Raw genomic sequence first — 24,586 nt, 5'->3', positions numbered from 1 at the left:
GTGAAAAATTGCATATGAAATCAAACTTCAGCTAAAATCCTTTAACAAGTGCACTGCAAGCAGTGTTAAGTCTTGTCAGTTACCGTAATAACAAATTTTCATAAATATTCTAGGTCATAACAACTACTTCTAGATATCATGATTATTAAATATTCAGTTTCATGTTGATACCTTTAAAATTGTGTAAGAAATGGGCTACAACAAAGTTTTTGCAGGACGAAAAGGGCGACACATGGACTATATTTGCTTGCCTTTTTTCTTAAAAGAGACAGGCTAATCCTGTTGATACCATTTAAAATATTTGAATAATAGGCAACATTACAGCTTTTCATGATATCAACAGCGACGACATAGCGATCATAATAGATCAAAGTTTTTCTTTGTAACAGCTAAAAAAGGTTTTCGGTAACAACAATGAAAGCACTGTAGTTATAACTAGGAAGGATAGAGAAGTTCTTTCACTACGACTTTTTTATTCTGTCCATGCGTAAACGGTAATATAGGAGTGTCTATCACCGACCATTTTCTCGTTTGTGGGTCTTCCTGACAAACTATAAGTCCACAGTACGGAACTTTTGGGCAAATTTCGCGAAAATCTTGCGTACTTCTTGGACTCTTGCCAACAAGTTGTCTAACACAGACCTCCACTGAGCCTGCATGTCCCAACATTAATACATTTCCACCTGAAAAATCAACATACATATTCAATAGATATCATACAGCAAAGTAAATATATGATTTAGGTAACATTGGACAAGTAAGTCAAAACCAGATTTTGCTAGTCCTGAACTAAACGTAAAGAAACTGTATTTTTTTGGTTTTCACCAATTTAAATAACTCAAATGAACAGATTGTAATTAAAGAATAATGTATGATACATCACTACCTTCATGTTGATGTTTGGCGAGTATTCTTTTCGAAGTTTCTCCCGATCGTTTATAATAATCTTGAATATCCTCCTCCATGTCAAACTTGGCTGTTGTGATAACAGGTTGATAGTTAACGTCCACGTTATACCCATGTCCTTTCAATTCTGTTGGTGTGAAAAACCTAGGTAATCCTAACTGGTACCAGCCCAGCCATTCAAATATGCCTGGTTCCACTCTTATAGGAATATTTTGTTGTCCCATACCTTTAGAGATATCAAATTTTGCTTTTTAACTAAAAACCCTTTTTCCACATTCAAACGAGTTTTGTTGTGAAAATTTTTTTAATTTTAATTTTTAATTAATTACACAAACCCCATTTGATAAAAGTTTTCAGTAATTTTAGATAAAGGTATGGTTTAGGAAATACAAGGGTGAAATAAAAAGAATATAATAAACAGTATTAAGGAAAAATAAAAACAAGGGAACCCAACGAAAGCCCAAAAAATGGAAAAATTAAAATGTTTCACGCTCAGTTTGATTGAGCCTGTTCATGTTCAATGTTGCAGGCTCAGTTTGATTGAACCTGTTTATGAATGGTACTGTTAAGTGCAAACGAAAGTGCATGCCACATAGTACCAGTTTAAGCAGAATTCACCATTTAAATGTGAATTTGATGAAATTTTGAATTTAGAAACATCTGCAGGTGTGTTCATATGGCAGTAGATGTATTAATACTCACTTCTTAGAATCTCAGTGACTGTTTGTACACATCTAAATGATGGGGAGGCATAGACATGATGAAATACTACACCCTTTGTCTTTAAAGCTTCACCTGTCACAGGAAACAAATAAAACAAGTAATAAATAGTTTGAATCTTTGGTGGGTTTAATTTGATTAAAATTCTGCAAGGCCTATTTAATCGTTAACCTGGTGGTGGTGTTGGTAGTTTTTACTCCTATCACGGCAGTTAGCCACATTGAATTAACCAGAGTACAATTTCACCACCGCAACGTTCCAGGCAGACTGTTAAGCAGTTTACCAGTACTAGTTGCCTTTATTTCCACAAGGAACCCATAATTTCCGTACCTGCAAGGGCAGAGGTACAGAGCGAATGACTGCAGAAAGGATTTCATGATGAATCACAACAAAAGTGAACTGCACTTCCGGAATTAAACTTAGGTCACCTTATTCACAGTCAAACGCTCAACCTATTTAGCTGACAGGACGGCATATCCCTGCTGTCTGACCAGGGTTTATCATTGTTGGCACCTGAATTTTTTATATCAAAATACCAACAACTTTTAATGGACAGTTCTAATTTAAAGCAAGGAAATATTCATTAAAAAATCCACCTGGTTACGGGTTTAATATAATGATCCATTATTGTGTCAAAAAGCTAACTAACTCAATCAATCTAATCTATACAAAAACTTTTAAGAGTGTCCGTGGCTGAGTGGTTAAGTTTGTTCACTCCCAACCACTTGCCTTTCACCGCTGTAGATGCGAGCCTTGCTAGCGTTTTTGAATTCTTTCATGTGAGAAAGCTAACCAATTAGCTTATGGAATGTCAGTGTAACTACTCAGGTGCCCATTTTACCTAAATAAAGCACAAGGGTTAAACCCCCCCCGGAAAAAAAAAAAAAAAAATTGGAACTTGAGGTTTAATTTTTCAAAAACTTGTAAATATGCCCGGGAATTCCCAGTGCAGGGGCACTTTGCATAGTCCACTGATTAGACGTCGTTTTTGTATCGTTTTGGATTTTAAATCCACGGGTATAATTTCCCGAAAATTAAAATGTATACAGTTTTTGGTTTAAAATATTTTTTTTAGTCATTTAAAAATTTTTTCAACTTAAACAACACTTTTTTTTTAAGGAAAAAATATGGGTATATAACAAAACATGTTCTGACGTTAGTGGGGGTTTAAAATCAGATCCCCCGGTGTTACAGTAGTAATCAAATAAATTTTCTAAAAAATGCTTGAAAAAAAAAAAGAAAAAATTCCCACAAAACTTGCCAAAAAAAAATATTTCAAACTACTTAGATTTTAATTTAGATCTTTTCTTGTTTTTATATATATGTATATCAACATAGACATGAGGAAAAAATAACAGATCCATTTCAATTAATGTATATGTTTTAGTTATCCGGAATTCTATCTTATTTATAAACAAATCTAGATTTAAATTATGACAGTGCTATTCTGTTTTAGTCTTTATCACAACATTCTACATATGGAAAATTTGTCCAAGACATATTCTAACATGCTTCATAATATAACCCAATCAAAAAGATTGGAAATTCAAGTGCATTATAACAAAATATATGCACAGCATATAAAAGGAATGCTTACGCATCATATGACGTCAAATATGTGTTAAGAAACCAAATGACGCCTTGAAAATAACACCTATGCTAAATGTCTATAAGGCCTATCCTACAGATTTGAACTCAAACCGTGCATTAATCTACAACAATTGACCTAAAATTGATATCTATTTAGGAAATAGATATCAATTCTGAGTGCATTGTTGTAGAATAATGCACGATTTGAGTTCAAATGTGTAGTTATATAATCGCCAAGGCCAAGAGGCCTGAGTGATTTATAACAAGCAATTGAACGAAAAACGTGCATTATTATACAATAATGCACTCTAGAATTAATATCTATTTCCATTCTAACACGCCAAGAAAAAATATGATAATTATTATATAGTTGGACTTTATTTTTGGTGGTTAAATTTGTTTTCGCCTCAAAGTTTCCAATAGAAACGTTCTTTAAAGGCTGTTCCAGTGGGTTGAAAAAAACTGTTGTTAAGTCTACCGTGTGTAGAAACATTTTGAGAACAACAAATTTTAAAAAGTTGATAAAACTTTGTTTGTTTATTTTTATTTCACTCTATATTTTTCAATATAAAGTATTAATAGTGAAATAAATGTGAAATTTAACTCGTTTGCGACATTGAAATAACGTTCTTGATTTGATTGTTTTTACACGTGCTGTTTGGCGCTACATTGTGATGTCATGTAAACAACACTTTAAACGTCTGTTCAGCGTTAACGGCTGAATTGAAGATATTGGTGTTCGGATTCATTTTCTTAGTTAGACCATTTTCTTTCATTCTAGATAGTTTTGACAACAAAATTCAATTTTTTTTTTATATTTATCAGATTTTTTCAAACAAAATGGCGCTGTCAATGTGTCGGTTTGAAAATACACAGGGAGGTAATAAGAACGGCGAGTGCATTGTTGTAGAATAATGCACGCTTCCGGCCTTCTTTGTTTATGTAGAAAAATTTTTCGATAGTGTTAGAATTTATAATTATATTGGAGGGAGTAAAAAACAAAAGCAGTTATCATTTTCAGATTATGAGATAATAATAACAAAATCATTCAGAAAACGCATACCTGCATCATCGAATATTGTGTCACAATAACTTCTCCCAAACAGGAAGTCCATTCTCTCTGCATGACGTATCACATATAACTGACGTGGACCTAGTTCTTTCTTCTCTACTACAGGTGGTTTCTTCTCTACCACAGGTTCTCTTTTCTCTGGGATTGGGTGATCTATTAATAGCCCTCTTTTTTCTTTGTGTGGCTTGTTCACCTATAATACAAATATCAATGAGATTTTGCCTTCTGAATTGCCAAGTATTAATAGCATTCTTTAGTTCAAAAAGGGCCACAATTCTGTCAAAATCTATGTTAGAGTTACGGACATTAGAAAGTGACCTCCTATTATGCTCTCAAATAAGTGTGTGAAGTTTCAACCCATTTCCTTCATAAGTTATGTAGATAACTACTTGCACACAAAAACTTTTTTTTCAAAAGTGTGGCTCAGACGCCTACTTGTAACTAAAAAACATCCTAAACGCTCTAATTTCTGTTACAAACTATGTAATTTACGGCGTACATGTATGAACTATTAATTTTCAAATGATCAATTTCTTATTTCTTTATTTTTTATCATTCTTTAAAACCGTGTTTTTATTCGTTTTTTCCTTTGTGTGTGTGTGTTTGTGTCCTTTATATAATCATGCTGTTATGAAAAAGCCCTATCATGAAGGGTAATAAAACTTAATTGAGCTCTGTGAACAAAAGGATGTGTAATATAATATGTAATTTATGACCTTCGATGGTTATGTTTTTCACATGTTCAAGTGGTGTCAACATTTTTTTAGGGGGCAATCAGACCTGCCAGTCATTTATGTTGCTATCCAATCAATTGAGTTATTATCCGAAAGATAATTCCTTTGTTTTCATTGGTTATTAGAACTGCACTGACCACACCCCGCCTAAATTTAATGTACAGGTGACTGTTATACTGGAAGTGAAACTTAAGGTAATCATCCAATCGAAATCATAATATTTCAGATCTATTCTAGTTCAATATCAGACTAATTGGACATTTGTTACATTAACGAATGAATTAATTTGTGAATTTATAAATTTATTAATTTATTTATCTAATCAATTTATTAATTTATTAGATTATTTATTTATTAATTTATCAATTGATTAAATTTTTAAATTTTTTTATAAGTTTAATTATTTATAAGTTTATTAATTTATTGAGTTATTAAATTATTCATTTAATTATTTTTTTTATCTATTTATATATTTATAATTAATTATATGAATTTATTTATTTATTTATTTAATCATTCATTTATTCATTCATTCATTCATATAGAATTAATTAATTAACTTATTGATAAATAAATAAATAGATAAAAAAATAGATAAATAAAAAGATAAATAAATAAATAAATAATCGGTAATTTCTTTTGCCATTTTAATTGATGACGTAGGAATATCCCTACCTAACTTTGTTAACCTTCATGTCAGTTATACTTATCTGTATTTCTTTTCCTCGCAAATACATCAAAATATATGCTGTTATGTTTCATTTGGCGTGTTGTACAAGTTATACATATCCAAAAAAAAATGGTTTTGATACTTAAGTGCTCTAAATGAATGTGCCTACACGATTTTCAAATACGCCGTTTTTAACACAAATAGCCGTTCAATTATTCAACTGAATTGTAAACAAAGAAAGACAGAGATCAATGAAACAGACGAAAAACACCCTAAACGCTCTAATTTCTGTTACAAACTATGCAATTTACGGCGTACATGTATATATAATTTGTTAACTTACATTATTATATATGAACTATTCATTTTCAAATGATCAACATCCATTTTTTCTTCTTTTTTATTTTTTATTAGTTTTTTTAAACCGTGTTTTTCTTTTCTTTTTTTTGTGTGTGTGTGTCTTATATAATTATGCTGTTAAGAAAAAGTCTAATCATGAAGGGTTGTAAAAGTTAATTGATCTCATTGGTAAATAGATCTGCACTGACCACACACCGCCGAATTTAATGTACAGGTGACTGTCATACTGTTTAAAAAAATGTTTGAGTATTTCTACAATGTATAATAATATTTATTTATTTAAGTCTCATTCATGCACATACACAAGTACAATTCATAAGCAAACATAAAACACAGTAAAGTACATGACCATTCGATCATTGAATTATAAGAGACTAGTAAAACATTTATGATTACACGATAAAATATCATACTAATCATAAAATTATATCCTACTATAAATAATAACTGACTACACAGTACAAATACTATAAATTAATGGAAAGAAATATACATTTATATATTTATATGATTAAAGAAAAACAGTCGCTATTAATGTTTATGAAACTTAAGGTAACAAGCAATTATCATAGTATTGCAAGCAATCCATAAGTCCCCTACCGGTTAAAACCCCATATATGAAGTTTGAAGTAGATACATTCAGAAAAAAAGAAGTTATTAAAACGACAATATTTTTCTCATGAAAATTTTAAGTACAAGGGAGGTAATTCTGATAAATTTTGTGCTAGAGTTGTAAACCTTGTCACATATGATGTGGTTGATGGCTAGCAACTTATATTTAAAGTTTGAAGAAAATACCTTAAGAAATAAAGAACTTATAGTGAAAAAAACTTAAAAACTATAATCAGAAATCTTGAAATTCTGAGTCTCTTTGTTGCCATAGCAACCAGAATTTTCAACAAAGGAAGATAAGAAAAGGATGTGCATAATTTCCAGACTGCCACCTACCCATATGTCAAGTTTCATAAAAGTATTTTCCGTACTTTTGCGTTATCGCAGGATCCAGGTTATGTGTAAAATTTGCCATATTTTCAGTCTATTTGTTACCATAGCAACCAGAATTTTCAACATAGGAAGAAAAGAAAAAGACGTGCATAATCTCCATACTGCCATCTATCCATATATCAAGTTTCATAAGAATATTTTCAGTGCTTTTTGCGTTATCGCGGGATTCAGTTTTGTGGACGGACGGACTGACGGACGGACGGACGGACAGACGGACGGAGGGTTAACCTAAAGTCCCCTCCGGTAAACCGGTAGGGGACTAATAATCCAAGCAAAATCATAATATTTCAGATATTATTAAATTCAATATGAGACTAACGGGACATTTGTAACATTAATGACTGAATTAATTCATAAACCAATTAATTAATTTATCTATTTAATCAATTTATTAAAAAAAATAATTTATTTATTTATTAATTCATCAATTTATCAATCTATTAATTTATTAATTAATTAATTTATTTATTTCTTTATTTAATTAATTAATAAGTGTATTAATTTATTAGTTTATTAATATATATTGATTTATCAATATATTAAATTAATTATTTATTTTTCTATTTATTTATATACATGTATTTATAATTAATTGAATGAATGAATGAATGAATGAATGAATGCATGAATGAATAAATGAATGAATGAATGAATGAATGAATAAATGAATGAATGAATTTATTTATTTATTTAGAATTAATTAATTAACTAATAAATAAATTAATAATTAATTAATTGAGTAAATAAATAAATAACTAATTGGACCGGCCCTATTTCATTTTAAAAAGGTCGGAACAGAATATTAACATGTAGACAAACTTTTACTGTTAAACTTCCGATCCAATATGTAAAACAAAAAAAGATATAGCTGAATTCTCCCATAATGCTCTAATGGGGTATTTCTCCAAGTTAGCCATCATGGGAGATTTCTCCCATTTTAATTTTGGGAGGTTTCCGCACCATTTTAATTTTGGGAGATTTCTCCCATTTACTAAATGGGTAAGTTCAGCCAATGGGAGAATTGCAAAATTCTTTAAATATATTCCTCGAATACTAATAAGTTTATTATAAGTATTATATATTCAACACATGTAAAAATTTTAAGAAAAAAAATTCTTTTTCCTCCCACGGTTTTATTCTCCCACTATAAGAAATGGGGTTTAAACCCAACTAAAGTCTCAGTGGGATACATAAAAACCCGTGGGAGAACTGAAAAACCCCATGGGAGGTCACACTTTGAACGCTCACCCAGGGTTTAATTATTGCGCTGTCTTTGTGTAAACGGTCAATAATCGTTAATTTTTATCCAAATTACTGTTTGATTTAACTTTTTGTATTGAAACTATGTTAAAAAGGGTAGTTGAGTTTGCGAAAATTCCGGATTTGCAAACTTATTCCGGAGGCCGTTCTAGGTGAGTGTAATAGCTCTTCCTTTTCTTAGAATAGTTGATTTAAAACTGTTATATTGTTAAAGTTGTCTGCACTTCACATACATCAAATCTCTCATTTAAGGTAGTACACCCCTAATGCACTATCTCCACTTTGAAGAGTATTCAAATAGGCTAGAATCACTGTAAAGTGTATAGAAATTGAGGGGTGTGGGTTCAAACCTCAGAAGGGACATTTTTTTTCTTTCTTTTATACTTTCTCACATTTTTTTTATTAATCTCTCAGATCCCTAACGGAAGAATAAAACTGTTTCATTTAATTATATAATTTTTTGTAGGTATTTATTTACTAAATAATGCCAAATTTAATAGCAAAATATGATACCAGATATTTTGAAAGTTTTATAGAATAAAAACTACACGGTAAAAGTATTTTATATTTTGCAAGACCAACCAATATACATTTAAGAAAATTTAGGAAAATTTTTGAAAACAGCCCCTCATTGTGGAAAACTTTAGGAATAGCTTAAAAAGGCTTTTTACATATGGAAATGGTCAAATAAACTTTAGGAATAGCTTAAAAAAGGCTTTTTACACATGGAAATGGTCACATAAGTGTTAAAAGTGGGTGGGGTAGGGTCACATTTATATACATATTAAAAACATTTCGTTTAAAAACAATCACTTTGCTAGTTTAATTTGGTACCTAAATGTCGATTTTTTGTTTCTTTACAATGAGCAATAGGAAAACATTTTTCATGATGATAATATAGATTATTTACAATTTCCTCATTTCTGAACAAAAGCCCTTGTTCAGAAAAATGTCCATAACTCATAAACCACACGGTAAATTTTATTTAACTTTTGCATACAGGTGACATTTAAGGCATACAACTGTCCTATGTTGTCAATTTTACAGTTCCTTATGGTGCCCATTAGGGGTGTACTACATTAATGATTATGGGGATTTAAGTGAATTTGTCCATAATAGATAATTATATTATTAGTTCATAGTATGTGTCACTAAAGTAATTATCAAAAACATGAACCAATATTACTTCAGTGGTTTTTCTCACTTAATTGGGAAGAGGCCGAAGCCTCTTGATTTTGGGAAAAATTATCACTTAGTTAAGATTTTTGGGAAAAAGCATGATTTTAAAGAAAATTTCAATTGGAAAGAGGCCTTTTATCGGAGTTGTTTATATAAGCAGGAAAATCACTGCACTTATCTATATAAAGCAGATAATATTATGTTCTAAAACAAAATATTTTTACTTATCATATTAATGTTCATAATAAATCCAAGAAAAGTATCAACGTTTTTCTTCTCCAAGAAATATTTCTTGAGAATACCTGAATGATATATACATATCTATTGTTTTTTAAATATACATTTCTATTGTTTTGCCAATATTGACACACTTATGGAAAATGTGCTACTGTCAAACAATCCACTTTAAAAACATCAAAATATAAACCTTTGCATAGAGGTCATCGGGATTTTTCCAGAGGGCCTCATATTCCTCCTGACCACCTGTACATGGTGGTGGCCGTACCCCGTTAGTCAGTGGGGCTGCTGCCGCTCCTTCCTCTTCATTTGTTCCCATTAAATGTGATCTAAAATATATTATCAAAACTTAATTTATCGAATAAAATTTCATCATAAGCCATGAGTCACTTTTTGTTATAATATGAGTATAATGAACAACTTGCTCTACATGTCACCAAAAAGTAGAACTCTTGCTGATCAATGTTGTCATTTATATAATTTACATTTCCATGAATACCTTGTAATTGGCACACATATTGCACGATAGTCCTTCAGTTTTACGTTTATCAGAAAATACGAAAAGCGAATTGGACCTATGTAAAAAATTGCTTCAAATCCGCGGTAATTCATATTTTTTGGGAAAATTTTAAAATATCTACTGACTGGAAAGAGGCTAGTACAGATATTGGTCACATGGCACACAGGTGTTGTTTGATCTTGGTCAGCACATAGGTAGATTCCCTGGCAGCCAACAGGTTAAGAGTTACATTGACTTACTCATGTAGTGCCCATGTCCAAGTTTCAGCCGTCCTCTCTGTGAATGGTCCAGGGAACATTCCTTGTTGTCCAGTAAGCCAGGATGTTCCGTTATACCATTTATCTGTACTTCTAGTGCTCTCATTCATATCCATGAACACGTAGTCTCCCATTATCAAGTCTAACTCATCCTCAAGAGAACCTTTGTAAGCCTGCTTCACTTTCCTTACCTAGAAATTTGAATATTTATCTTAGTTTATATAAGATTTCAACAGGAAAATAGAGAAAATGGATTCCTTTACAAGGACTCCACTGAAGTTTTTGACATGACAGGACTGGAGATAATTTTTGAATAAGTCTTCCATTTAGGTCTAGAACAATAACTTGTGTGCAAAATTTCTGATTATTTGCCCTCTCTGTTTTTCCAGAATAATTATTCTTATTGTGAAAAATGACCAACACTGAAAAGCATTGCAATGCTTTCACTCAAATGGGATAAAAGTAGCACAAAAATATGTTTTTCAATTTATTTCTCAGTATAGTTTTAAATTATCGTTTGCATATTTCTATTTTAAGTGCCCCAATTGATCTAAGAAAGGTTTGGAATTTTTGTGTTTGTAGGCTTTTGGACCTCAGTCACCAGGAGTTCCTTTAAGAACTCCCATAATGTCAAATTTAGAATTGTTGCAGGATGTACTTGTCTCAGCCTATTCATGGATAGCACAAGGTCACAATAAACAAGATTCATAAATGAAAATGTAAAAATTTACAATTTATCACTGTTCTAGAATTTCTACAGTTAACTAAAAACATTTTAGGAACTTTTCATAAGACTCACATTTTCTCAGTATTTTTGTTATTATAACAAACCAAATTACTGCTCCACAACACTTACCTCACTTTTCCAAATTCTACAATGCCTAGAGTATGCCCAAAGTTCCCAATCACAATTCTGCCCTGATCTTACTTAACTTTTCCCATTTCTAGGATCCCTAGAGTATGCCCAAAGTTCCCAATCACAATTCTGCCCTGATCTTACCTCACTTTTGCCAATTCTAGGATCCCTAGAGTACACCCCAAGTTCCCACACACAATTCTGCCTTGATCTTACCTCACTTTTCCCAATTCTAGGATCTCTAGAGTAAGCCCCAAGTTCCCACACACAATTCTGCTCTGATCTTATCTCACTTTTCCCAATTCTAGGATCTCTAGAGTAAGCCCTGAGTTCCCACATACAATCTGCCTTGATCTAACCTCACTTTTCCCAGTTCTAGGATCCCTTTTGTAAGCTCCAAGTTCCCACACACATTCTGCCCGGATCTTACCACACCTTTTCCAATTCTTTTTGTTTTCACAAGACATTTGCCCTGATCTTACCTCACTTTTCCCAATTCTTGGATCCCTAGAGTATGCCCTGAGTTCCCACACACATTCTGCCCTGAGATCAATCTGTTTAGCTAAACTAGTTAATTTATCATGCTGCTCCCCGGAATACTGGTATGCCAATGTTACATGTAGCTGCTTCTTTGGTGGTTCTACATCTATACCTGTATGATAACAGACTCATTTTAATTGCTGAGAAAAAATTATTTACATAACATAGAGAAAAACGGAATTCCTAAAGAATGCCCAAAACGACAAAATTGAAAATGTAATAGGCTCTGTTTGATTGAGCCTGTTCATGAAGGCACTGGAAAATGCATGTTACCTCCCTAGCACAGGCTTAAGCAAAATTTAACATTTCAAAATTCTGAAATTTGCTGTATTGAAACAGGCCAGTCAACAAATGTGTAGGTCCTCTTTGCAGACTAGCTCCCATAAAATATCAGTTACCCAGAAAAATTGTAGAGAAAACACTAAGATAAAGGAACAAAGCAGTGACTATATGACATCGAATAATGTTTGTCGGAATCCATTAGAAATATCTGTATACTGATTGGTTTAAACATATTTATTTAAGCTTGATTGCCAAATCAGTTCTTGCAACTTTAATCACTTTCGAGTCCACTTCCTGGAACCAACCAGTATGGTATCATATGAAGTGCTAAAGAAAAATCATTAAACTTATTAAAAAGGGTACAGACTGATATATGTCCAAATTGTGTGTCACATGTAGCTGTCAATGGTGTCAATTTCATACAAAAGCCTTTTTATGTACCCTCTTTCAATACCTAGTGATGCGAAAACATTAATTTTTGATTCAATTTAAATTGGAACTTGATTCAGGTAATAATAAATTTTCCTACTAAGAAAGAGCAATGACATCTTTTGTCAAACACATTATTACTTAATACTTACCTACAGTTGCTAGGTTACACCTACAGTTGCTAGGTAACACCTACAGTTGCTAGGTTACACCTACAGTTGCTAGGTAACACCTACAGTTGCTAGGTAACACCTACAGTTGCTAGGTAACACCTACAGTTGCTAGGTAACACCTACAGTTGCTAGGTAACACCTACAGTTGCTAGGTAACACCTACAGTTGCTAGGTTACACCTACAGTTGCTAGGTAACAACTACAGTTGCTAGGTTACACCTACAGTTGCTAGGTTAAACCTACAGTTGCTAGGTTAAACCTACAGTTGCTAGGTAACACCTACAGTTGCTAGGTTACACCTACAGTTGCTAGGTTACACCTACAGTTGCTAGGTTAAACCTACAGTTGCTAGGTAACACCTACAGTTGCTAGGTTACACCTACAGTTGCTAGGTAACACCTACAGTTGCTAGGTTACACCTACAGTTGCTAGGTAACACCTACAGTTGCTAGGTTACACCTACAGTTGCTAGGTTACACCTACAGTTGCTAGGTAACACCTACAGTTGCTAGGTTAAACCTTCAGTTGCTAGGTTACACCTACAGTTGCTAGGTTAAATCTTCAGTTGCTAGGTTACACCTACAGTTGCTAGGTAACACCTACAGTTGCTAGGTAACACCTACAGTTGCTAGGTTACACCTACAGTTGCTAGGTAACACCTACAGTTGCTAGGTAACACCTACAGTTGCTAGGTAACACCTACAGTTGCTAGGTAACACCTACAGTTGCTAGGTAACACCTAAGGTAGTTAAGTAACAGATTAAAACCTACCATATGCCTTGCAATCTTTAGCAAAGATTTTGACTAGCTCTGACAGATATCTGTAATAGTCATCCTGTACAAAAAGTCCAATAAAATTTGTCTGACTAAAGAAGTCCAGTTTTAACGGGCCTGGTGTATTCAACAAATAGTGCTCTATGTTTTTCATGGCTTCCTTCACAACATGGGTCTTGCTGTTTTCAACCTGTAAGTAATAACAATATAATATACAATATAAATTATCCCCAACCTTGCTGAACCTAGTCTTTGCCAAATATGTGCCGTCAAACCTAGTGCTATGCTGTTGGCTGACCAACATCAAATTTTCATCATGATTTTCTCCAAATTTGATGGTGGACACTTCTAAAATTGATTGATTATCCTTTAATATGGCTTTTAAAAATGGCTAAATACAAGCATGGCCTTAGTACTAGGAAATGTAATAAAATCTATTTTTAGCTTCAGTGACCTTGACCCAATTACCCTGAAAATCCACCTGAATCGTTAAACTGATATACGGCCTTGAATTAAGCAAATCACTTATTTTGTTGCTTAATCCAGAATTGTACAGTACATGTGTACTTTGCAAACTGCTACAGAACTAACATCAGCAATAAATAATCAATAACAGCCTTATTTTCATTTTTTAAATATATCAATCAATCAGACACGTTTTTCAAGTTTACTTCTATTCATCTAAGCTTTCATTTATATAAAATTTAATGTGAAATCATCAATTATGTTTTTGACATACAGATATATACATTTACATGAAGAGAAAAACAAGTTGTGCCTGCAGAGAATTAAACAAGTTATGCCTGCAGCAAATTAAACAATCATTACAAATTAAACAACTTTAGCATTTATATATCTCACAAGTGTTTGTTTACAATACATTATGTACCTTTCTCTAACAATATAAACAAACGAAGCAAATTTTATTCAAATTCGAATGATTTATCAGTTTATTAATACCAGGAAGCTCATTTTACAAATTTTGGAGACAAAATTTGCCACCATTCACCTTACCAAAAAAGTTATCATTATCCCATGATAAAAAAAAATTCCCCAATTTTTTTTTGCCAATGCCAAAAGCAGGAAACTTTAAAGGATATACAATTCATACATACAATAATATAATCTTGGTGGTCTTACATTTATATACCTATCTAGCAGGGGACTTTACATCTTTGAATGCGAGGGTTTTTTTATTTCTTATTTAATTTATTTATTTATTTATTTTTTATTTTTTTTTTTTTGGGGGGGGGGGTATTTGGTATATCGCACCAATACTGGCATAGGTCATATGGCAACTTTCCAGCTTATATATGGGAGAGGAAAGACCTCAGATGCCCCTTTTTGCATTATTTATGCATTAACAGAAGAACAACTCGTCTATGCCTTCAGCTGCACAATTTTTACCGTTGGCTTTTAAATATTGAAATCCCTTCAAATAATAATAAATAGTTCCAAATTCATAGAAAATCCATTTTACAAATTTAGAGCCATTTTTGTCAAGATTAGTTTCAGTTTATAACTTCAGAGTTGATTGGGTTTTAAGTCACACCCACACAGTATAGGTCATATGGCGACGTTGGAAGAAGACCTCAGGTGCCCTACCATTATTTCAGGCACGAACGGCACCTGAGTATAACCACCGACATTCACTAAGCTAACATCAACATCATCAACATCAACATTTTATTTTGTAAATAAAGGCCTCCGGCCCAAAATACACAATATAATCAAAACAGAAATACATATTTAGCTGTGTCTACAATATACATTGTTATATATGACATGCTTTCCTATTGATATTAATTATCAACAATTTTCATAATTTCATGAACAAAAAAAGCAATATTCTTTATGTTTTCTTCATTTTTAGTTTTAATCAAATTACAAAAATTATGGAATGTATAATCATGACTGTACCATGGAGATATATAACGTTGTCTTTGTTGGGAAAATCTATTACAAATAAAAAATACATGAAATTCATCTTCGATGAACGAATTGTTATAATTTTGCAAACAGTGTTGGCAAATTCGCTCATATCTTGGTATACCCAAATGTCGTCCAGTTTCTATATATAATTTATGACTAGAACATCTAAATCTCGATAATGATCTTTTTACATAAAATGGCATATCAATAGATAAATACTTTTCAGGATTTAACATAGATTTGAAAAATTTATAGGTGTCACATCGGGGTGAATTCTGAATTTCTTCCATCCAATTTTGTGTTTTACAATCAATAATTCTTTGTTTAAATTGACAAATAAATAGATTGATATCCCCAATTTCTTGACTTAGCCATACAAAGCCAAACCCATAAGTATACAATAAGTTTTTTACTGAAGTAGCCCAATTTTTCTTTCCAACATTATCTTGTCTAGTTAACATCAAATAACAATTTCTAGGATATCTATGTTCTGGCATACAAAGAAGTTTATACCAATATTTGATAATTTTTACATGATGATCAATACATAAAGGCATCCTTCCACATTCTCCCAGTGCAACATTGTCATTAACAGAATAATTTACACCTAGAAAATCTTTACAATATTGTATTTGAACTTGTTCAAGATTTTCGGAGATTTCACTTCCATAGATTTCGGCACCATAGGTTAGTATAGGTTTTACCATAGAGTCAAATAATTTAAAATAATCAGAGTGTAAAAAACTGTCCAAAATTTCTTTGATATGATTTAATAGCTGAAATAGATTTCCTACCTTGTGCAGCAAGTTTAGTTTTTGCTTTTGTCCAAGATAATTAAGTTGTAAATAAAAGACCCATATATTTGTACATTGAGGTGACATTTACTGAACTGCCGTTGTATAACCATTTTTCATATGATCTGAGCGGTCCACCATTTCTAAATACAATAATTTCAGTTTTATTATCATTTATAGACATACCGGTATTATTACAAAAATCTGAAATTGAATTTAATTGAGACTGAAGTTCGATCGCAGTATCGGCGCAATTTGCAACATCATCAGCGAAAAGAATGCATATAATATCGGGAATTTGATCCGTAATAAATATAGCGCGATGTCCCTTATTACGCAGGAAGGGAGATAACTCATTTATATACAGATTAAACATAATCGTACATGTTATGTCCCCTTGTCTTGTACCTATGTTACATTTAAAATAGTCTGTAGTTTTGGTAGTACTAACTTGTACACATCCACGCAGTTTTGAGTACATTGATAAAAGAACACGAAATAAATTCCCCCTAACGCCACATCTGTTTATAGTATTGAATAAATTAAAATGTTGAAGTCCATCAAATGCTTTTTTAAAATCTACATAAAAAACATAAAATCGTCCGCCCGGTTTACTAATATATTTCTGTACCATACTTTGTATTATAAAAATATTATCAATTGTACAGTAACCGGCTTGAAATCCGGCTTGGGATTCATCTATTTTATCAACTTTCTCAGCCCAATTATATAACCTATCATATATAATATTCGAAAATATCTTATACATAACATTGATTAAGGAAATTCCTCTATAATTAGAAGGGTAATACTGAGGCCCAGACTTGTACACGGGTACTATAATACTATCCCTCCAAATGTCTGGGAAAACCCCAGTACTAAATATTTTATTAAACAATTTACAAAGGATATGTGCGATTAATGACGTTTTTTTTTTATAGAATTCTGCTCCGATGCCATCACTTCCCTGTGATTTTCCACATTTCAATTTGTTTATACTTTTGATTAACTCTAAAGTCCCAATTACTTTTATATATGTAAGGCTGGTTACTTTTAAATAATAACTCATGAAAATAATCAAACCAAGCTCCCGTATCTATCAATGAAGATTGTTCATTTATATTACCATTTCTAGATTTTAACAGTTTCCAAAAGGCTTTGGGATTTGATCGTAACGTAATTAGTTGATCGCGCTTAGACTTTTGGTAAAGATACTTTTTTATATAACAAGTTTTTTTAAAACGTTTTCGGAGCGCTACAAATTGTTGAAAGTCTAATGTGTTATTAGTCCAGCGAAAACGTCGTAGAGCTGCGTATTTAAGCTGCTTAGTTGTTTCACATTCTCGATCCAACCAGGGTTGATTATTATTTACACTATTTCGCGCTAAATATCTAACGCGCATATTTGCTGATGATTTTTTTTTATAAATATTAATGATATGATTAACTGTATTGTTATTAATGATATGATTAACTGCATTGTTAATACTTAGATCTATTTCATTAAGTAAATTATCTCGTAATGAATTATACTCCGCGGTAAATAATTGTAAGAAATCCGCCATATGCCTATCATTCCATCTATATTTGTCGACATGTATTCCATTAAAGGTTTCATTTTTCTTGTTACATCTAACAAATGTTTGCTCTAAAGTCAATCTTGCACAAATTGGTAAATGACCTGACACGTGACGTTCTTCAACTTTAAAATAACTTATATGAGAAAAAATACCAGGCGAGACAATGTGATAGTCAACAACACTTGCTCCATTGTAAAGTTAAACAAGTAAAATTACCTGCAACATCATTGTACAAACGACCATTTAAAATATGGATACTATGAATACAACACAATTCTACAAGAGATCTCCCAAATAAATTATATCTCTCAATATCTTTGTTATTTCTAGAAATTTCGAAATAGTCTGAATCATAATCAACTTCTGTATTAAATATAACATCTAAATTGTCATGTGGAATATAATCTAACAAATCCTTCGTACGTGCATTGAAATCGCCACCTAAGTATAGATATACATTTGGATACATATTATTTAATATTTCAATTTTACTTTGAATGGTTTTAATTCCATTTTTTTCGGACTTTTTGTCATAAATATTTGATCCTTCTGGAGAAACATAAACAATGTATAAAATAATATCTTGCATGGATCTATACAAAGCACTTGTAATATATAAAACTATACAATCGTTAAAGTCGGTGCATATACGTGAAATAAAATTGTTTTTTATCAGGTGCGATTTAATATACACGGAAACACCACCACTGTTACGTAAAGAGCCAGAAGATTTTAAACGTATGTTATCAAAACACGTATAACCATACAAAATATTTGCAAATTCATTTTCAACATCATTCCAAGTTTCTATCAAACCAATAATGTCAAACCTTTGTAAATAATTTAAGAAATTGTAGTCATGTACATGTTTCTTTAAACCGCAAATGTTCCACGTGACAATGTTTATATTTACACTTGGGCCTTGACCTGTTTCCTAGTCTCCGCCTAAAACCTCACTTTCGATTCCTCCTTCGTTTCCTGATTGGTCGCCATCGCTAACAAATGTATCATGTGACACTGTTTCCCGCCTAAAATTTCGATCACGTGGTCCTGTAACACGTTCGCCTCTCACTCGTGTAGATCCGATTCTGGTAATCTAATTGGTTAGATCGTCATATTTGTAAACACTATCGTCAACAATAAGTTTATCATAGCGTAGTGACGCGTATTGTCCACTATTTCTAGCATGTACTAGTTTTTGACCTAGTTCACGCCTTTGTAACTGAACACGTTTTTGTGAAATCTTCCCTTACTGAAAAAGGAGACCCTCTATTCAAAACTTGTCTCGCTTTTTGGATAATATTTTCGCGATCCTTAAAGCATGTTTCTGTAAACCTACTGCCAACACGATGGGCTTTTTCGATATGCACATTTTCCATTTCTGGTACACCCAAGTCATTTTTGATAAATTCCCGAACCTTTACATCGGTGTCCTCCCATTTTTCACCTAGTTTGCCATTTATTCCATGGAATCTAAGATGATTTCGACGGGATTGTCCTTCAAAATTGTCAACTTTTATAAATAGTTTCTGCATTTGTTTTTTCATATCTTGATTTTCTTGTCTAAGTGCTTGATTTTCTGATTTTAAAGCATTTACAGCAGAAGTTATATCGTCAATTTTTGAATTAATGGCCGCTAAATCAGTCCGCATTTCATTTTTCATATCTCGAAGAAAAGATAATACCTCACTATCCTGCCCTGCCGTTGCTCTTGTTGTTCGCTTTGCATTTTCCTGGGATGTTGTCGGAATTGTTACCGATCCTGAGGGAGAGCTCGTCACTTCAGCAAAAGAAAGTGTACGCTGTTTCTGTGACCTTGGCGGCCCGGGGTTAGTTTCCACATCCCCACCCAGTAAAGTTAACACAGCGAGAAAAGCTACTAGTCGTAAACAAACACTTACACTACGTTTGCTAATACACACTGTACATAATCTAGTTCGGCACTTGCGTGGCATCAAAAATAATCCAATCCTTATTCTATAAGCAACAACGTCTATTCCCATACTTAGTATTTATTGACAATTATTATTCAGCGAGAAAAACACGTGCAGCCATTACAAGGGACACAACTTTTACTTTTGCTAGCTGGATAGCTTCCTCACATGAGAGAATCCAAAGTCCCTGTCGGTGAATCAAACCCACAGCGGTGAGGCACAAGTGGTTTGAGTCAACGACCTTAACTGAAATGGTAACTGAAATTGTCCAATAAAATAGATAAATACAGAATCCCTAAAGAAAGCCCAACACGACAAAATTGAAAATGTTGCAGGCTCGGTTTGATTGAGCCTGTTCATGGACGGTACTGGAAAGTGCAAGTTACCGTCCACGCCCCCTAGCACCGGCTTAAGCAGAATTCAACATTTAAACATGAAATAGTAAAATTTTGAATTTAAAAACATCCGCAGATGTGTTCATACGGCGGTTATCATGGAACCTTCAATGTGACACAGTAGTGCCATTCCATGAAAAGCGGCGTATGGTCCCCAATTAAAAAAATACGTGTGCCCTAAACGAGAAAACAATGGGCGGAACTAAATAAAATGGAATTTTGAAAGGGGATCAGAGGTTATGAAGCCTGCGTATCACAGATAAGACGTCAAAAGACAAATTTAAAAAGCAGGCAACATATCCTAAGGGTGATTCAACAAGTCATTAAATGTTTATTCTTCAGAGTACATGTATGTAAAAACTAAAAATATGGATTTAGGAATATATCCATATATATATATATATATATTTCCTAATTTTTTCCCCATTAATTAATTATAGGGAAATTAAATCTAAATAAAATCCCCTATAATGATCACTATAAGTGACTTACATTGAAGAAAGGACATAGAGTGATATGAGGGAAGTAAGAGTGTGATCCGTTCCAGCCACATGTTTTCAAAGAGTCATTGTAAAATTTCATCATCTGTTCCTGCAGCGGGCCGACTGGGCACAGGTAGAGTACATACTGCCGCGGGGTCGGAGAATCAATATCCGGGTCATTCACATGTGACAACAACCTGAAATAAATAAATTGGGAATCACTCTGTGAAATTGTTTTCAGTAAAATTGAAGCAAATGTTGTCAAGCATTTATGCTACTATTTCTATACAAATTATAAAACAACGCAAAATGCAACAAATGGCCATCAAAGTTCAAAAAATTTAGTATTGAATCTACATAAATACAAATATTCTTTTTATTACATATATAAAATAAATATGGTTTATAGTTAAAAAGAGCCATTTGTCCTGTTACCAGTATGCCAATTTCAGCGCGCTTACACACAATGGTTGCATATTTTGCAAATGATGTCACTAGTGTAATATCATTTTTATTACTAATTGGGGTAATTAAAATGCAGTTTAAGTGATAAATCCTAATTATCAAACAAATCTGCACAATCAAAAAAACCCATAAATCAAACAAAACCCAATTAATCAATTAATCTAATAAATCCCAATTAATACTTTAAAAAATCCCTAAAAATCAAATAAATAAATAAACATAAATTAAATAGATAGAGGATATTGAATGAGTGTAGGTTCAATACTGAATTTATTGAACAAGGTGAAAAAAATTATATTATGCAAGCTGCTGGCAAGCTTAATATTATTTTATTTAACAAGTTTAATAAATTCTGTAATGAATATACAGAAATATAATATTCTTTAAGGAATATAAAATCTGTTTAAAATCAAACAGATTCATTTTTCATTGAGGTGTCTATAGAATAACGCTTACATTAAGCTAGTCTTTAAGATATGTTTGTATAACAAAAATGATGTCACATCAAAATATATGCACGCCCGTGCAATACCACTTTTACTAAGTCGCAAAAGAGAGGCGCGGGTGTATGATAATATCCCATATTAAATAAAACAAATTCCAATCAATCAAGAATAAATCATCCAAATCCTAATACATAAACAAGAGGGCCATGATGGCCCTGAGGTCGCTCACCTGTATAAAGGCGCCGGAGCGGGGCCAGTTTAAACCCCAGGGCTTTTATTTGAACAAACTTAGAAGACACCCATTAGAAGATGTTTCATGATGTTAAGTTTTTACTACACACATACAAAGAAAAAAAATGATCTACTCCCCCCCACCCCCTGTCAGGGCCAATTTTAATCCAGGGGCTGTTATTTGAACAAACTTGGTAGACACCAATAAGAAGATGTTTCATGCTTAACATCTAAGCTCTAGCTCATTGGGTTTTTTAAAAGAAGATTTTTTAAGTTATTGTTATACACATATAGTTAAAAACAATGACACCCCTGGGACGGGGCCAGTTTTGACCCCAAGGCTTTTATTTGAAAAACTTTTGTAGACACTCACTAGGAGATGTATCATGCTTAATATCTAAACTCCAGCTATTTGGGTTTTTTCAAAGAAGATTTTAAGTTTTTGCTATACACATATAAGGAAAATCAATGACACCCGGGGCGGGGCCAGTTTTGACCTCAGGGCTTTTATTTGAACAAACTTTGTAGACACTCACTAGAAGATGTTTCATGCTTAATATCTAAACTCCAGCTATTTGGGTTTTTTCAAAAAAGATTTTTTAAGTTTTTGCTATACACATATAAGGAAAATCTATGACCCCCGGGCGGGGCCAATTTTGACCCCAGGGCTTTAATTTGAACAAACTTGGTAGACACTCATTAGAAAATGTTTCATGCTAAATATCTTAGCTCTAGCTCTTTGAGTTCTTTCAAAGAAGATTTTTTAAGCTTTTACTATATGCATATAGGGAAAATCAATGACTCCCTGGGGCAGGGCCAATTTTGACCCCAGGGCTTTTATTTGAACAAACTTGGTAGACACTCATTAGAAGATGTTTCATGCTAAATATCTTAGCTCTAGCTCTTTGGATTCTTTAAAAGAAGATTTTTTAAGTTTTTACCTATATGCATATAGGGAAAATCAAAGACCCTCTGGGGCGGGGCCAATTTTGACGGCAGGGCTTTTATCTGTTAAACTTGGTAGACACTCACTAGAAGATGTTTCAAGCTTAATATCTAAACTGTAGCTATATGGGTTTTTTTCAAAGAAGATTTTTAAGTTTTTGCTATACACATATAAGGAAAATCAATGACCCCCGGGGTGGGGCCAATTTTGACCCCATGGATTTTGTTTGAACGAACTTTGTAGACACTCACTTTCATGTTTAATATCTTAACTCCAGCTCTTTGGGTTCTTTAAAAGAAGATTTTTTAAGTTTTAACTATATGCATTTAGGGAAAATCAAAGACACCCTGGGGCGGCAGGGCTAATTTTGACCCCAGGGCTTTTATTTGAAAAAACTTGGTAGACACTCACTAGAAGATGTTTCATGCTTAATATCTAAACTCTACCTATCTGGGTTTTTTCAAAAAAGATTTTTAAGTTTTTGCTATACACTGTCATATAAGGAAAATCAATGACCCCATGGGCGGGGCCAATTTTGACCCCAGGGCTTTTATTTGAACAAACTTGGTAGACACCCATTAGAACATGTTTCATGCTAAATATCTTAGCTCTAGCTCTTTGAGCTCTTTAAAAGAAGATTTTTAAAGTTTTTACTATATGCATATAGGGAAAATCAAAGACCCCCTGGGGCGGGGCCAATTTTGACCCCAGGGCTTTTATTTGAACAAACTTGGTAGACACTCATTAGAAGATGTTTCATGCCAATTATCTAAGCTCTAGCTCTTTGGGTTTTTTAAAAGAAGATTTTTTAAGTTTTTCCTATTGGTTGCCATGGCAACCAGAGTTTTTAATGGAATTTAAATTTTTGAACAACTTTGAAAGGGGTTCACCTAAGGATCATTTCTGTAAAGTTTGGTTGCAATTGGCCATGTGGTTTAGGAGGAGATGTTGTTTGAAAAGTTTGACGCCATTTTTTGAAGGACGCATGACGCACGGACGCACGATGCACGCAGAGTGATGACAAAAGCTCACCCTTGAGCACTTTGTGCTCAGATGAACTAAAAAACCAACACAAATCCAACAAATTACCTTTAATCTAACAAATAACCATCAAATTACCACAAATCACCATAATCTAACAAATTACCAAAAAATCTGACAAATTACCAAAACTCCAACAATTTTCTACAATTCTTAGAAATAACAAAATGAAATTTTGGAAAAACAAGAGGGCCAAGATGACCCTAGATTGCTCACCTGACCAATCAAGCTCACCCGAGCAAAAGTGCTCACAAGATTTTTCTATTTTTTCCTCCTGTGAACTTTAAGTTTTTCATCTGAGATGGCCCATGTTCGAACTCATTTGAGCAAATACCTAGACAAGCATCCTGACCAAGTTTGATAATGATTGAAGCAAAAATGTGACCACTAGAATGTTAACGAATAAATGTGGATGGACGATGGACATTCAACAATCCTAAAAGCTCAACCTGACCTAGCTCAGGTGAGCTAAAAAGGGCAACTTTTTGTATTGGAAACTGCTAGGAAACCAGTATACAATGTATTTTCAATATATAAAATACAAGTACATGTACTTTAAGATTTTAACTTGCATTATTTCTAAAATCTGAATTTAAAGAGGTGATTTTGTACTCTTTCCTATATTCGTATGAGTCTTCCTTTGATAATGAGGTCTAATTAGAACTTTTAATGGACAAACCCTCACATAAGTCCTATTTAAAATGGCAAAAATACTCATAACCAATCAAAGCCAATGAATTGAATTCTGACAAATAAATAATTTTTATATTACACCA

General features: G+C 32.7%; 1 protein-coding gene across 1 annotated transcript in view; it reads right to left on the bottom strand.

Moving 5' to 3' along the window:
* LOC132737056 (ecdysteroid-phosphate phosphatase-like) overlaps window positions 1-24,586 on the bottom strand; it is a 61,776-nt gene continuing 37,190 nt past the window's right edge. Inside the window, exons 4-11 of the mRNA XM_060724290.1 lie at window positions 13,562-13,754; window positions 11,849-12,018; window positions 10,493-10,701; window positions 9,924-10,062; window positions 4,280-4,481; window positions 1,609-1,701; window positions 887-1,132; window positions 1-683 (exon numbers count right to left, since the gene is read on the bottom strand). Coding sequence (XP_060580273.1) covers window positions 436-683; window positions 887-1,132; window positions 1,609-1,701; window positions 4,280-4,481; window positions 9,924-10,062; window positions 10,493-10,701; window positions 11,849-12,018; window positions 13,562-13,754 — 1,500 coding nt within the window. The 3' untranslated portion in view covers window positions 1-435. The remainder of the gene's footprint in view (window positions 684-886; window positions 1,133-1,608; window positions 1,702-4,279; window positions 4,482-9,923; window positions 10,063-10,492; window positions 10,702-11,848; window positions 12,019-13,561; window positions 13,755-24,586) is intronic.

This window comes from Ruditapes philippinarum, unplaced genomic scaffold (genome assembly GCF_026571515.1).
Source record: "Ruditapes philippinarum isolate M1 unplaced genomic scaffold, ASM2657151v2 ctg2594_1_1_1_1, whole genome shotgun sequence".
Taxonomy (NCBI): domain Eukaryota; kingdom Metazoa; phylum Mollusca; class Bivalvia; order Venerida; family Veneridae; genus Ruditapes; species Ruditapes philippinarum.
The sequence above is the reverse complement of the archived record's forward strand: the minus strand, read 5'-3'. Positions and strand labels throughout refer to the sequence as shown.